The following is a 15137-nucleotide window of genomic DNA, read 5'->3' on the forward strand; positions in this document are numbered from 1 at the left end:
TAGCAGCTCATGATGGATTTACCCATAATAAGATTTATGTGAACTGTAGCCTGGGAACTTCATGGCCTTCATGGAGTTGTAAGGGTATTCACATTGCTATGCCATGCTTGAGGGGTTCATCATGACCTCTAGCTTGATTTGGTCTTCTATTCTCCGTGGTAGAGCATTCAGCTGGACACGATTAGATGTGGAGATGAGCAGTAGGAATTTTCTCTGAGATAGGAATCCTCAGGTTGGGGTGGCAGATATAAAATAGGGAAGAGTAGAGACTCATGATTCTGCCTTCCAGCAGGGCAGTTGTTTTTGCCATTAAGCCAAAACACTTTGCTGGATCAATAGATATCTGACAAGATGGTTGAGGGATGAGAGGAAGCATCTTGGTCAACCCAGCTGATGAATTAGTACATTCAGGTGGGAAATCTGGTGCTCAGAATGGTTTTGGTTTAAATTGATGTTGTTTTGTTAAAAAAAAATATATGGTTCTTCTCCACCATGTGGCATGAGAGCTAGCTCACTTAGAAAGTATTAGACCACTTATCTACTTAACCCAACATATATGTCTTTCTCTGGAGCTCCAGCTTGCAGAATACATACATATACAGTATACTGTATATATATTTATATATACAGTATATGTACTGTATGTATTCTGTAAGCTGGAACTCCAGAGAAAGACATGTATGTTGGTATATATATATATATATATATATATATATATATATACAAATATATACATATATATATATATATATATATATAAATACAAATATATATATATATATATATATATATAAATACAAATATATATATATATATATATATATATATATATATATATATATACACACAGACACAAACACACACACACACACACTCGAGCTGAGGTTGCATTGTTGTCCAGGCAGGTGGCAGGTGTAGGCCCATTCTGCTTGCAACAGAGGCAAGCACATGTAAACAAACCAGGAAATTGATGAAAGGATGAATGAATGAAATGAATAACTCCCCAGGCATGATGCAGCCGCAATTAAATCTATTCACTCTCTCCCTCTCATATAGCACGTGTCCGTGACAACCGGTGACGCAATGTTGCCAACGATGACGTCCTCTCTACCGGAGACATGCTACATTATTAAACAAGGCGTGATGTGTTGAGAATCAGCGCCAGCGTTCCGACAGAAACGACATGGTAAGTTTGTGTGTGGCCTGACCTCAGCTTAGCCGATTAGATCTCTCATATGGTTGACAGACTGCATTGACACAAGCACACAGACACATACAGTACACATACACACACATGACCTTCTACCATTTCAGGAGATCTCTACTGAGCACACCTTTTCAAATGACTCAGTCCTCACTGTCATAGTTAAAACAAGTCCAACTCAAATGTCAGACAAGTGAATGTTCTCACTTCATGATGTAATGGGGAAAAAAAGCTTTGAATGTAAGAACCTTTCATTGCTTATACTGTAGGCAGCCCAGTAATCAGAGTCTTAAAGCTCTCCTTGATGACTCAAGTGTGGGATGCAAGTGCAATTTCTTGTGCATATTTCTTTCTCATGAAGCATCCAAATTGCACCTCTTTACAGTAAATAAAGAAGAGGACTTGGAGTGGAGTGTATTTACGGGCTGCCTGGTACATGGTGATTGCAGTGAGATGTAACACACACCCACAAGTGCAACGACAGCCATTTCGCTGCAGAGGACACAATCTGACATAGTCAAGCAACGTTCAAATCATTGTGTCTTAGTGTTTAGCGGTTTCATATTAGAAATCCAGGGTTTGGGGTTCATATCTTGCCCCTCTGGTCTGTCTGCATTGAGTTTGCATGTTCTCCCTATGCTTGGTGGGTTTCATCTGGATACTCTGGTTTTCTCCATAAGCAGCCCATAAGCTTTTCTTATATTATGCATTTGACCAGACAGTTAAGAAAGTGCCCAGTGGTCTGATTTAGATAAAATCAGATAAGTCTTAGAAGATTTTTTCCGACAATCAGATAAAAAAACCCATCAAATGCTTAAAGTGGTAACACCACTACTTAATTGGAAAATTGATTTGTAACCCCTGTCAACTTCCTGTTCAAATTAATGACAATGAATGCCGTTGGGTTTGTCAGGGCTAGACGGCTCCATCATTTCCAGTCATTCACGCCATCTTCAGCTTCATCCCATGCAATGTCCAGGATTGTTAGATCGTTGATGAAGGTGCGTCTCCATCTATGACAAGGGCGTCCCTGGCAATGTTTTCTTTCAATCTCATAGCCACTTGGGGATTTGATGGCCCTCTATCTAGAGGACATGACTGGTGAGGCATATAGTAGTCTCCTTTGGGCAACTGCGACATGGAGGATACACATGTCACTTCTCCAGGGCAATTCTAGATTGGGGTTTGGGCAAAATACCGGATCTTCAGCATAACAGTAACACATTAATCTTCTTGATAGTCATTTGCTGGGTTTCGCTAGCATACCGAAAAGGGCGGGGGGATTACAATGAAGATGAAGAGGTGCAGTTTGATCTTGAGGGTGCTTGTCAACAACGAGCAGATGTTTTGTATCTTTTGGAAAACAGCTGCTATTCCAATTCGACACTTAACGCTGATCTCTGCGTTTTTGCTTCGGCAAGCCTGGATGTAAAAGGTTGGGCGTTGCAACCCAGCGTTGCAACCCAGCCCCATAAAATCTAAATTGCTACAGAAACTATAAGAAAATCCTCAGCCATCTACGTGATATTAAAAAATGTGATTCATTAGAGCAAACCACCTCCTTTCATTGCTCCATGGTCCAGGTCTGATGTTTACATGCCCATAGTAGGAGCTTTCAGAGGTGGTCAGGGGGCAGCATGGCCACTCTGACCAGTCTACAGCTACGCAGCCCATTACACAGCAAGATGTCATGCATGCATGTATTCTGTCACCTTTCTGTCAGAGCCAGCATTGACTTCATCACCAGTTGTCCTTCCTTGGACCCCTTTTGGTACAGTAGGTACTAACAACTGTCATCAGGAATGACCTTACAAGAACTGCGATTTTGGTGCTGATTTTACCCAGTTGTCTAGACATACCAATTTGTCACTTGTCAAAGTTGCTCAGATGCTTAAGCTTGCCCATTTTTCCTGCTTCCATCACATTAACTGCAAGAACTGAGTGCCTAATAAATCCAACCCCATGGCAGGTGAAATGTGTATGTTCGTGTGTTACAACCTTTAGCCCAGTCACCAAAGCACTTACCATAATGCTGACAGGGAGGCAGATGTCAATATGGGATGATTAGTGCCCACCATAACCCTCCTAAACATAAAGATTGACGGTCTCTGGGTCTCCTTTAAGTTCTCTTAGCTACTGATTGATGTGCTTTAAGAAGTGATACGGCAGTGATTTGAACTAATGCCCCTAAATTCCTTGGTGCAGCAATTCTTCTTCCAAAGTTTCTTACAATCTAGACAAGCGATTAGGACATTTTAATACAGGGTAAACCATGGCAATGTGTTCCTTGATGAAATGTCACAAAGAACAGATTCTGATCATATTAAAATATTAATTTTATGATTTAAATTAAAATATTATCTGATAGAATATGATTGTACAGTATGTGTCTTCACTGTCCACATCTGGAGGTATGAATTAGACATACTGTACTACCATAAGGGTCATATCTGGTTACATTGTTGCTTTGAAACTACAAAAGTGTTATCTTATTCATTCATGTTTGAAAGTCATTTTTCTTACAAAGCCCCAAAGTTATGAAATAACCTTTTATTTAGTGTTCAGGACTCACACATAGTCTCAGTCTAGGCTGAAAACCTATTTATTTAGCCAAGCTTTTTGTGAATAGATTTGCCTTAGGTAAAGGTGCAGATCTGAGGGACTCATGGACGTAGACTATTATGGTGAACTGATATGTTTAGGTGCTGTCTTCCCCACTCTCGTTGATCACTCAGGCTTGTGGTTTAGAGCTAAAATTCCTACAAACAGTTTTGTATCTGAGCCTCCAATAACAAACTGGACATCAAGACCAACCTGCAATGGAAGCTATAGTGCAGCACCCACGTAACTACTCTAGCCCATCAGTACATAACACCCATCCGCACTACTATTTCTCCCTCCATCAGTCTACCAGACAGATATGTTCCTTGAGTCTTTTGTTATTTGCACTAGCCATAGAACCTCTCTCCATGACTTCATCTTGCTCAGGTAATGCAGAAATGGTCAAGAGCTAGCTGTTCTTGTGGATTTCTTCATTCTTAAAACTCTTAACCTTCCATAGTCTTTATGTCAGACTATTAATTAACATTTTAATAACTTTACCAAATTCTAGAATTCACCTTTAATAATTGAGGAAAAACAGGGACTATGCAAAAACCCACAAGATATTGGGTTAAATGGCTTTGTGAAGTTAGAATAAAGACCATATCATTTTAAGCTTAAACAATATTGGCGGTATTACAGTATGTGGGGAAAACATTTAAATCTCTTTAATTACACAAGTACACTGCTTGTACGGAAAGCCCCTGTTGCTTGATTAAATTTAAGCTAAAGCTTAACTTTTTCTTAAGTTTCTCTAGTTTCTAGATCACAATCATGCAGCCATACCTCCACCCACATGCACACACTACTACAGGCATGCACGATTGTCTTCAACACAACTAATGCAATGCACTAGTGCACTGCATGGACAGACATACACAACAATTTAAACACAAACTCGCAATTCATATGCACAGTAAAAGTAAAAAAAAAAAAAAAATCCCACTCTCAAGGTTTTTCTTTCTTTTTTTCCCCTGAATTTTAATAATAATCTCGGAAGCAGAGGGTGACTCATCGTCTCCAGACACTACAATCACATGGTCTGTTAAAAATAAAATCTTATATTAAATCCTATTCAAATGAACAACTTCCTCCCACTGAAGAAGATTATGGTCACGCTCCGTATGCATCTAAAGAAGTTAATTAATGTAATGGAAGTTCTCTAGGATGTGTTCTGACAGGTCTTGTGTTGTTCAGGATGTAGATGTATGGTGCTCTTATCAGTCTTTTGTATCTACTCTACAGGGTTCGATTATTCCTTCTGAGGCTCTTCTTCTCTCTTCTGAGACATTTCTCCCAGCTTCCAGACCTGAATCATCTCTCGAGTCTGATCAAACTTCCGGAGCAGCTCGGCTTTCTCCTCCTATGACAATCAGCGAGGTATTGAGTGTCAGAGCTTCATCTTACTACATGACCTCTTGTAACATGGCTATGTCTTACTTTTATTCTTTCAAACAGCTCTTGTTGTTCTCTTATAAGCTGCTTGGTCTGCTCTTGCTCTTGCCTCCGGCGATCCAGCACGGTCTCTCGGTACAGCCGAAAGCTCTGGATCTTCTCCAATCGCTCCCTCTGCTGTTCCTGCTCCAACACTGCACCCTTTAATTGCTCAGGCCTGCCAGTCCTTCTGCACAGAGAGAGAGAGAGAGAACCAACCAGTGAACTCATGGTTTCACTGATGGTCTTTTCACTGGATCAGAAGCTGTTCTTTTCATTGCTTTGAGCGTGCCAAAATAAAGTATTTCACAGGAAGTCCATGGAACCTCCTGTGAAATGTGTACCTGATAAAAGGTGTGAGGTCCAACTTGTAGTCTTCTTCAAGCATGCTCATTTTTCGCAGGTACTCCTGACGGGTGTGAAAAGCCTTCGCACCGACAACAACATACCACCAAAGAGGACACACAGTTCATTACCTCACACCAGTACACAAATGTACATACAATATATCTGCATGCATTAATTGTGTGTGTGTTTGTGTGTGTGTGTGTGTGTGTCCACAGACCTTAAGTGCTCTCCCAGGCTCTCCAGATTCCCAGGCCAGTTTCGTTGCCATAATTTGCTCCAGTCTCTCTGTGTCCTTTCTAACCTCGATCTGTTCCACCTCCGACTGATCACTGACCACACGCAGCGTCCAGTGGGGCTTACTCTCATCCAAACACTACACGAAAAAACACACAGACCACCCTTACAGATGTGTACAATCGACACCCCTTTCTACACACCCTCACAAAGTAAACGAGGGAAAATTATCATCCTCGACTCTTCTTGTTTTTTAAAAGCCCTGAATCATAATAATATCCGAAGCGCGGAGGGTGACTCACTGTCTGGAGACACTCTATAATCACACGGTCTGTTAAAAATAAAATCCATATATGAAACGAACGACTACTTCCCACTACAGGAGAACATCTTAGTGGTAGATCACACCTCTCCATGCAGCTCCATATGTACTATAGAAGCAAATGAACGTTCCAAAGTCATCCAAGATAGGTTTTACCTTTTGTATTTTGGTTTAAAACAAATAGGAAAGCAAAGATTTTGGGATCAAATCTAAAACACACACAGATACACATTGGGACTTGTTGAACCTGCCTGGGATGTGGGTTTGTCTTTATCTTTTTCCTTCTCCTTGGTCTTGGTCTCCTTGGTGGCTTTGGATGTCGATCGTTTCTGTGCCTCGATGTTGGATTGTTCTACACTAGCAGGCGATTCATCGGTCAGATGCTTGAACACTGGACACATTACATTGGAATATTTTAAGCAGTGTTATGTTAAATATTGGGAATACTGCAGCAATATGTATATTTCATATAAATACATACTTCAAGGTTGTGCGGTGTTTAATGATGGTTGTACGGTGTTTAACGATGTTTAAATACAGGGTTATTTGCATTTATAAGTGACATAATTTAATAATTTGTTTGTATATCACACATGCCATCTGTTATGATTTTGTTGTATCATCTGCTAATCGTTCTCTAAGCAGAATTTCATATGAATGGAGATCGAAGCGTATGCTAGATGGCAGTGTTGCTCCATCCAGGGCCTGTTCTTACCCACCCCATCCTAAACAAACTGTCTATGACACTTCTATCCCTTCAGTGTTCTTGGAAACCTAAAAGACAGTAGGTTCTGATCTAATTTGAAGTTTGAGCCTCCGTACATTCAGCAAAAATAAGCATCATCTGAGACTATACAGTATGTGGTTACCGCACTGTTTATAAATTTTAATTATTGGCCTGGTTAAAAAGAAATTACAATGTATTCACCACAAAAAATAAATAAATAACAAAAAATTCAGATATGTATGCTGGTCTTTGAAATGCCTTCACATAGTCAAATTATTAACACTGCCGTATTACACCTTTAAAATCCCATGAAAGTAAAAATTGGGGGGAAAAAAGCCTTTAAATATTTTATTCGAGTGGCACAGAAAGACTCCCCGCTCTTCTTAATAAGATTACAAGTAACTTTAATCATTATAACATTTAAAAAGTGTTGGAAGGTGTATGCAGGTGTAGCTACGAGTGCTGGGTCAAGTTTATCTAAAAAGGGTGGATCGGTTGTAGCTAAGAGTGGTGGATCAGATGTACAGTAGGTTAAAGTGCTTTGTCAAGTGTAGCTAAGAGTGGTGGATCGATTGTAGCTAAGAATGGTTGATCAGGTGTAGCTAAGAGTATTGAATCAGATGTATCTAGGAGTTGTCAGGTGTAGCTATGAGTGCTGGGTCAGGTGTAGTTAAGAGTTTTAAATCAGGTGTAGCTAAAAGTGGTGGATCAGGTGTACTGTAGTTATGAGTGGTGGACCAGATGTAGCTAAAAGTGCTGGGTCAAGTGTAGCTAAGAGTAGTGGATTCGGTGTAGCAAAGAGTGCTGGGTCAAGTGCAACTAAAAGTAGTGGATCAGTTGTAGCTCCAGTAAGAGTGATGGCTCAAGTGTAGCTATGAGTAGTGGATCAGGTGTAGGTAGGAGCACTGGGTCAGGTGTAGCTAAAAGTTGTGGGTCAGGCATTGCTAAAAGTGGTAGATTAGGTGTGGCTAAGAGTGGTGGGTCAGGTGTTTATTAGGTGTTTATAATATAAACATAATTAGGTGTTAAATCCAGTTCAAAACTGGTTTTCTCTGTACAGTAATTGCTACTATAATCATGTGCATTAACCATCATTTCGATTCCACATTTAACCATACTAAGATCTCCCTTTAGTTTGTTTAGCCCTAGTGACATACTGGACCGCCTCACTTATGGCAAATACGTTCCCATTCTTTTAAATTATATGCAAGAAAATGTATTTAGAACCTCTGATACTGCTTAGTGAGTTCCTAGCAGGCTTGACCACTTGCATAATGCTGGAGCTTCTCCCATTTTCATGTGAGAATCATCTCTGCTTAATCTCCAAGCTAAAACACTTAACACTTTTTTGTATCGAACCTCAAAACAGTGATTGATTCCAACTACAGTACTCTCTGCTTTTTTTTTTTTTGTGGTTGTTGAATTTGCACTTCTCCATTTTCTTCTCGCCTTCGCTTCCAACAAGTGGGTGAAAAAAGGTGTGAGAAGTTACATCACCCAGTGCTGTGCGTACGGTAAGTACACAGACAACGTAATAGAACTGAAGAAACTGAGAAAACGCAAAACATTAAACCACATAAAAGATGTTAACACCAAAAAAGCATACAAAAATAAGTTTACTTTAAACCATAACCCTAGAATTTAATTCTTCACATTGAAAAAACTGCTAAGTGCTTGAATTTTAAACATGTATATTCCAAGACGTTTTAAGCATCTATGGTGTAGACATGGTACAACAAACAAAACTGGACATTATATGATGCTGATTGCTTATTTATATGCAATCATCACTAATCGGGTTGTAATTACTGTTGACTGCATTTCATGAGCTTTGACCAATAGCAATAAGGGTGAATCTGATCCAAAACACTAATTAAATGTAAAGTTTTTACTAGTAAAAAGACTGATGTAAAGTAGCGTGAATGCAAAAGTGTTACAGTACTGTATGTAGCATTCCTTACACTTCGAGTCATTACATAAAGCAAGTCAAATGTAATAAGAAGAAAACAAGGGTAATTAATAAACAAGGGTTTATATGTGCGCATAGATGAGAAAGTTAAGCGAGGCTAGAGAAACCAAGCAGATTTGTCCTTAGGCCATAGATACACTGATTGGTGTGTGTTTTAAGTCTGTAGGGCTGTGTAACACCGTTCCTGCTTTGATGGGACACACTGAAAGTGGGTTAATTCAATTCTGTCTCCTCCTGAAATACCTCTCACTGCACTGGAGGCCATAAAATCAACTCCATTTGACTTCCCATTGACCCATTTCCACAGGCTTCCTGGAAACCAATTTGGAGACGTACACAGCAAGCCCTCCAATATGTACTGATCTAAACTCTTTCTCTCTCTCTCTCTCTCTCTCTCTCTATACCAGCATATCCTGATGTCTTTCATTCCTCTCATTTATGACATTTTCATTTAATTTCAAAAACGCTACGTTGTACTTTAATCAGATGATAGGCGTTCAAGTCAAACCAGGACTGTTGATTGTGCAGAATAACTAAGTTATCTTAGTATCTCATAGAAAGTTTTCTCAGTACGCCAGAGCCATGATCAAAGATGTCTTTATCTTGCCTCGCTGGCCTCCCAGGAAATTCTTCAATGGCCCAAACATAATGGCATGTGGCAATAACTCAGACTGCATCAAATGAATGCAGTGGGCTCTGAGCCACCTTCTTTAAAACGTTTGCACCATTTAAATGTCTTACTGCGGCTAAAAGTCTCATCACCGTACTGTGATTGAGGTCTTCTGTAAATGTCAGTCAGCTTTACACCCTCGTTCACCATGAATTTAATCACAACTCCAGGTTTGACTTGTACTTTGACATAAAACGTCCACAAAACTTTTTTCCCCTTACCATCCTTTTTTTACTTTCTCTAAAAATATACAAAACAATACCAAAAACCCCACAATTTGCATAGAAACTGAAACAGCATATTTGGAGGAGGAAGAGTGAAATAAAGGGATTTTGAGGAATAAAAAATTGCCTTATCTGAAGGATCTTTCAGCTGGGGCAATAACACGCTTTAGGGGAGAGCTGAGACTTATGTTAACATCTTAAAGAAATAGTTAAACATGGGACCTTGAAATACATGCTAAGTTTAATAACCATAGTTTTTTTATTTGTTTTAATTTACATAAAATCAACTTGGCATTAATGTACTCCTTTTTTTCTCTTGCAAGTACAGAATAAAGCAAAACACCACCAAACTCAAGCTGCTGTAATAGAAATGGAATCAACACCCGCCTAACCAGCGCTTTCATGATCTCTCATCATTGTTCTTGTATCAGGTGGGACAGCAGCAGCAGAACAATGAGGAGCACAAGCCCAGGAACAAATGCATTCTAATGAGCTTTGCCTGTGATGTTTGTACAGTTATGTAAATCTAAAACCTTTCATCCTTTTCACCTTGAACATCGACCTCGGGCCAAGAACACAATAATTCCTCCCACTTTGCTTATTTATTTATTTATTTATTTATTTATTTTTATTTTAATTAGCCTTTCCTATTTAGCACTTTAAATCAGAGTATGACTTTTGCAAAGCAGTGGGCCGATTATTCCTTATCTCACCTGCCATAGGTCACACTAACACCCAGAGATGAGTGTAATAACAAACATGAAAATAAACAGATTCCATGAAATCAAAAGAGGCCAGATGAGATCAGAGAATCCTACCCTATAACTTAGTTATTGTGCTTATGAGAACACGTTAATACAGTACATTTTTTTCAATTAAAAAAGGAATAAGAACGCACAAATCAGGGATACAACACTGCACTGTGTGTACATTTTTTGCTTCGTTTTTTTCACATTAATACACAGCACTTTGTTTATGTCTATTGCAATGACTTTTGGGATCAGCAAAATGACAGATTAAGCTAGAGCAACCACAGAATTCTTTATAACGTGTAAAACTACCTCATGGAACTTTTTTAATTTTTTGTATAAATATCAGATCTTAATATAAAGATGCGCTGTCAAAGGCTTCTGTGACACATTCCCATCAAAAAGCATGACATCAGTACAGAGATATTCCTCTTTTAAATGTATTCGTGTGAGGCTCGCCCTTTTACCCAATCAAGAAAGGCTAGGGTCAGCGGTGGGGCACAGAGACACATCAATCAGTACATAAATGTGGTTCTGTAGCTCTTCTTTCAACAGGCTTTGGATGTGTTCACGAGGCGCTTCCCAATACTTTCCTCAACCTTTGGAGCTGGCTCTAGCCCCGCCATCATCTTGTGATTGGTCCCTTCCCTTATTGTGTTAAACAAATGGATGATTGGCGGACATGTGATTGCTTGGCGTGCTCACCTCTCATCTCGTTGCTCTCCCTGTCTCTTAGAGTTTGGATGAAGTCTGACAAGGAGTCATCCAAAGGCCAGCTGTTGTGAAGCACCTCTGCTTGAAGAATGTATTTATGCTAAAACACACACAAAATTTGAGACAGCGATACAAAAATGCAACCATAGATGTACTGTCGCAGATAAACAAAAAGAGATAACATACTCATTCCATCTAAATTTAGAACTCCACACACACATACACATACATATGACACTCTATCAGCCACAGTGATGAACACGATTTGTCTACACTGATGGATACCGTTTGGGCAGGCTCACACTCAGAGGCTCCTCCATGACCCCCGCCAGGGCCGTCCTGAGACTGAGTCACCCCCGCCTTCTCCACAGCACTGCCGCAGGAACCTGATGCGCACACACATCCACGCGCGCACACACACATGGATGGATAAACACTCTATAAATACACAGGAACTGCCAGTGTCAGGCGGTCGCTAAGAAACTAAGAGAGTGGTTGTCAGTTTGGGTAAGATGTCAAGTGAGGAGACCGAAAGTTTGGAAAATACAAAATAAAACAGTGTATTAAGGAAGGGTACAAGTTGTCTTTAATTTATTAATTAATTCATTTCATGTGTCACTAAGATGAATAAATCGTGGTCAGGCTTGTAGTGGATCTTGAGCCTATTACCCTGAAACCAACGGGCAAAGAAGGAAGGAACACAGACACACATAGATATATTTTTGATGCCACCACTTTCTGAAGCTCTTCAAATGTGTGTTTATTCCGGTACAGAACTTATGATGTCACAATAGTGTTTAATAAAACATAGAATTCTGATATTTAACAAGTACAGTACCAAGCACCATGGTGTGAACTGAATCCCAGCTTTGTTATGACCTGAAATTGGAGCCTGCTCAACATTGTTCTTGTAGCTGAACAAAATCAACCCAAATCCCCACAGCCAAACTCCACAATCAAGTCAAGTCCTCCCAGAAGAGAAGAGGGTATACCAGCATTAAGGTTCCATATCGAGATGTTCAACCACGAGATGTGTGATAGTTAGGGTGCACATACTTTTGGCCATGTAGTTTATGTATGAAAGAAAAAGAACAACACAGTCTCCAATGTCTATTTAACCCACCATCACTGGCTGAAAAGCAGTACACGGGGATAACAACGTCCCCTTGGCCTGTCTTGCTGGTCACTTCTGTCTCATTGTCCAGGATGCTGAGTTTAACAAAGACATCCTCTTTTGAAGCCTGGAACTGCACCGTGGCTACGTGATCACAGGAGACTTTTACCTCGTACCTGAGAGACAGAAAGTGGATTAGCGTTAGTTTTCCCGCCTATGATCATCAGAAACAGAAGTATGTTGGAACATGCTCATACCTGCAGATAATGTTCTTCCTGTTGGGTAAGTAGTAATCTTTAAATTCCTTCTCTAAGAAGTTGCTAGCAGGTTCCTCTCTAGCCGGCTTGGCCGCTTGCTCTCGGGAGCTGATCAGACGCAGCCGCCACGTTCCTCCAACTACCAATGTTTTTTCTGTGTATGCTACAAACGTGTAGCCAGCCTAGAAACGATACACTACACATAACGCACAGACTACACACAAGCCATAGTCACATTTACTGGCTCTCTTTGTCTATGGGGTCACATATAGTATAAACAGCGATTTACTTCCATGCTCAGGTTTGATAGGACTTGCCCGAGACCACCTATTTAAGCATACTCGGGCATGGTTTCAGAGTCTGGAACGATTGTGTTCTCACTAATCAAAATAAACTCGCAACTCAAGGAACACTTGATATTGGTTTGGTCTGTCATCTGCCTACTTCAGATACATAAATAAGCCAAAACATTATAGCGATTCACAAATTAAGAAAATAGTATCTCATAACGTTAAGGTATGCGATATACTGTATTAGATGGTAGGCAAACAGTTGGTTCTCGTAGTCAAAGTGCTGAATGCAAAAGAAGTGGGTAAGCATAAAATCCTGAGGAACTTCTCAAAGGCCAGGATAACTGTGTGGAAGAATCTAGTCACAGACCAGTCAGAGTGCCCATGTAGACCCTGTCCACCATCAAAAGCTCCTACAATGGGCCCATAAGCATGGACCTAAACCTTGGCGCAGCAGAAAAAGGTTGCCTTGTCCAATAAGTCCCATTTTGCTCATACATCGACAGCCAGGTGGGCATATCTCTGGGGGAAGAGATGGCATTAGGATTCACTATGGGGAGAACGCAAGCCAAGGGAGGCAGTGTGATGCTCTGGGCAGTGGTCTGCTGGGAAACTTTGCCTTTCATGTGGACATCACTCAAGCTTGGCCACCTACCTCAACATCATTAAAGACATCATTGTACACCCCTTTATTGCAACAGTTTACCTTAATGACAGTGGCCTCTTTTAGGAGGATAATGCACCCAGCTAGACTGCAAATTGTTTAGGAATTGTTTTAGGGAACACAACAAAAAGTTTTATCTAATCGAGCATCTGTGATATGTGCTGGAAGTCTGACCTTCGTATATCTCATACTGTATATACCCACCCTATTTGGTGTATATGTAAATGGCAATACACTGTTGAAGAATTTAGGCACTTCCTCCCCAGTGTCATTGTTGATGACGTGAAGGTGACACTGCAATGGAGAGTAGATCTTAGGTGCAAGAAGAATGGCTTTCTGAACATAGAACACCTCCCTGTGCACACACAAAAGACCTTGTCATTATAGCTATTGTGGCTAATGCAATGCACTGATGTCACCTTTTCAGCTTTAAACAATGTTGTTGTTTTTTATTTTACCTAAAAAGAAGAACCCAGTTGCTAGTTGTCTCACGGACAGGAACAGAGTAATCGGTGAAGGTCATTTTCGTCCACTCGTCCCCACTGCATGGGTACAGCGTCATTAGCTGCTCGTTGCTCGTAAGCATGTACCTACCAAGGAAAAACACACAGCAACAATTATTTAAATTGAACTTGACCCCCCTTAAAGAAAAACAAGACCAAGCTAGATGTAGACAGATTTACACAAGCAGCTGGAGAAATGAGTACTTCACCTAAGTAAGGACACAGCATGCTTCTCTATGTCTTGTTCCACAAAAGCCCACATCTCCATCAGAGTCTTGCTGACTTTCTCATTCTCCTCAGTGCCTGAATAACACCCCGCACGCCACCCCAAAAAATATTCAGACTTAAGTTGATAAAAGACATACCTTGTATTTTTTGTATACAGTATGCTGTTAGATGTAAGACAGACGTAAAGAACACTTCATAAAGCTTTGCGTGAAGGTTCCCATCATATTCCCATGGCTTTCTTCTGGGTTGTCCAGTTTCAGATAAGTAGACACTGTTAATTGTGCATTAGCATGAATGTGTGGTTTCCAGGATACCAGGATAAAGGTAAAAATGTATAACCCAATTGAGAAGAGCTCTTTTTCTCTCGTTTTTAAGACTTAAAAGTGTTTTTCTTTTGAATTTATGGGATGCATCACTGTGTGGCTGGAATGACAAATTTTCTGTTCAGGGTGTAACCCCACTTTGTGCCCCGAGTCCCCTGGGATAGACTCCAGGACTCCCATGACCCAGTACAGGGTAAGTGATAAGAGAGAAACAGAGCACCCTATACTCACGCTAAGCAGGCTGTGAAGAGCGCTCTGCAAATTACGCAAGGCCCGACATTCTCATCTCAATGTGCATGTCAATGTTTATGATTTCAGTGAAACGTAGAATGACTTAGGAAAACGAAGACGCACACACAAAAACACACACACACACACACACACATACACACACACAATGATAATGAATTGCGGGAACATCAATTAGGTCAGATTTTGTTTTCGCCTCCACAAACTGAATGTTAGCAATAAAGGCAGGCTTTCTTTGACGCATTAGCTAATCTACATTCTTAAACCTGCCTGTTTTGCTAATCTAGCTAACCTGCATCGCGTGGCTTTCATG

At 40.3% G+C, this 15137-nt stretch overlaps 1 protein-coding gene across 1 annotated transcript in view; it reads right to left on the minus strand.

Moving 5' to 3' along the window:
• Positions 1–4730: 4730 nt before the first annotated feature.
• Positions 4731–15137, minus strand: part of adgb (androglobin) — a 38690-nt gene continuing 28283 nt past the window's right edge. The window contains exons 22-33 of the mRNA XM_053515494.1: positions 14234–14327; positions 13980–14111; positions 13726–13876; positions 12568–12749; positions 12320–12486; positions 11482–11582; positions 11188–11296; positions 6395–6534; positions 5805–5960; positions 5584–5666; positions 5246–5429; positions 4731–5168 (exon numbers count right to left, since the gene is read on the minus strand). Coding sequence (XP_053371469.1) covers positions 5058–5168; positions 5246–5429; positions 5584–5666; positions 5805–5960; positions 6395–6534; positions 11188–11296; positions 11482–11582; positions 12320–12486; positions 12568–12749; positions 13726–13876; positions 13980–14111; positions 14234–14327 — 1610 coding nt within the window. The 3' untranslated portion in view covers positions 4731–5057. The remainder of the gene's footprint in view (positions 5169–5245; positions 5430–5583; positions 5667–5804; positions 5961–6394; positions 6535–11187; positions 11297–11481; positions 11583–12319; positions 12487–12567; positions 12750–13725; positions 13877–13979; positions 14112–14233; positions 14328–15137) is intronic.

Source organism: Clarias gariepinus, chromosome 2, assembly GCF_024256425.1.
Source record: "Clarias gariepinus isolate MV-2021 ecotype Netherlands chromosome 2, CGAR_prim_01v2, whole genome shotgun sequence".
Lineage (NCBI taxonomy): Eukaryota > Metazoa > Chordata > Actinopteri > Siluriformes > Clariidae > Clarias > Clarias gariepinus.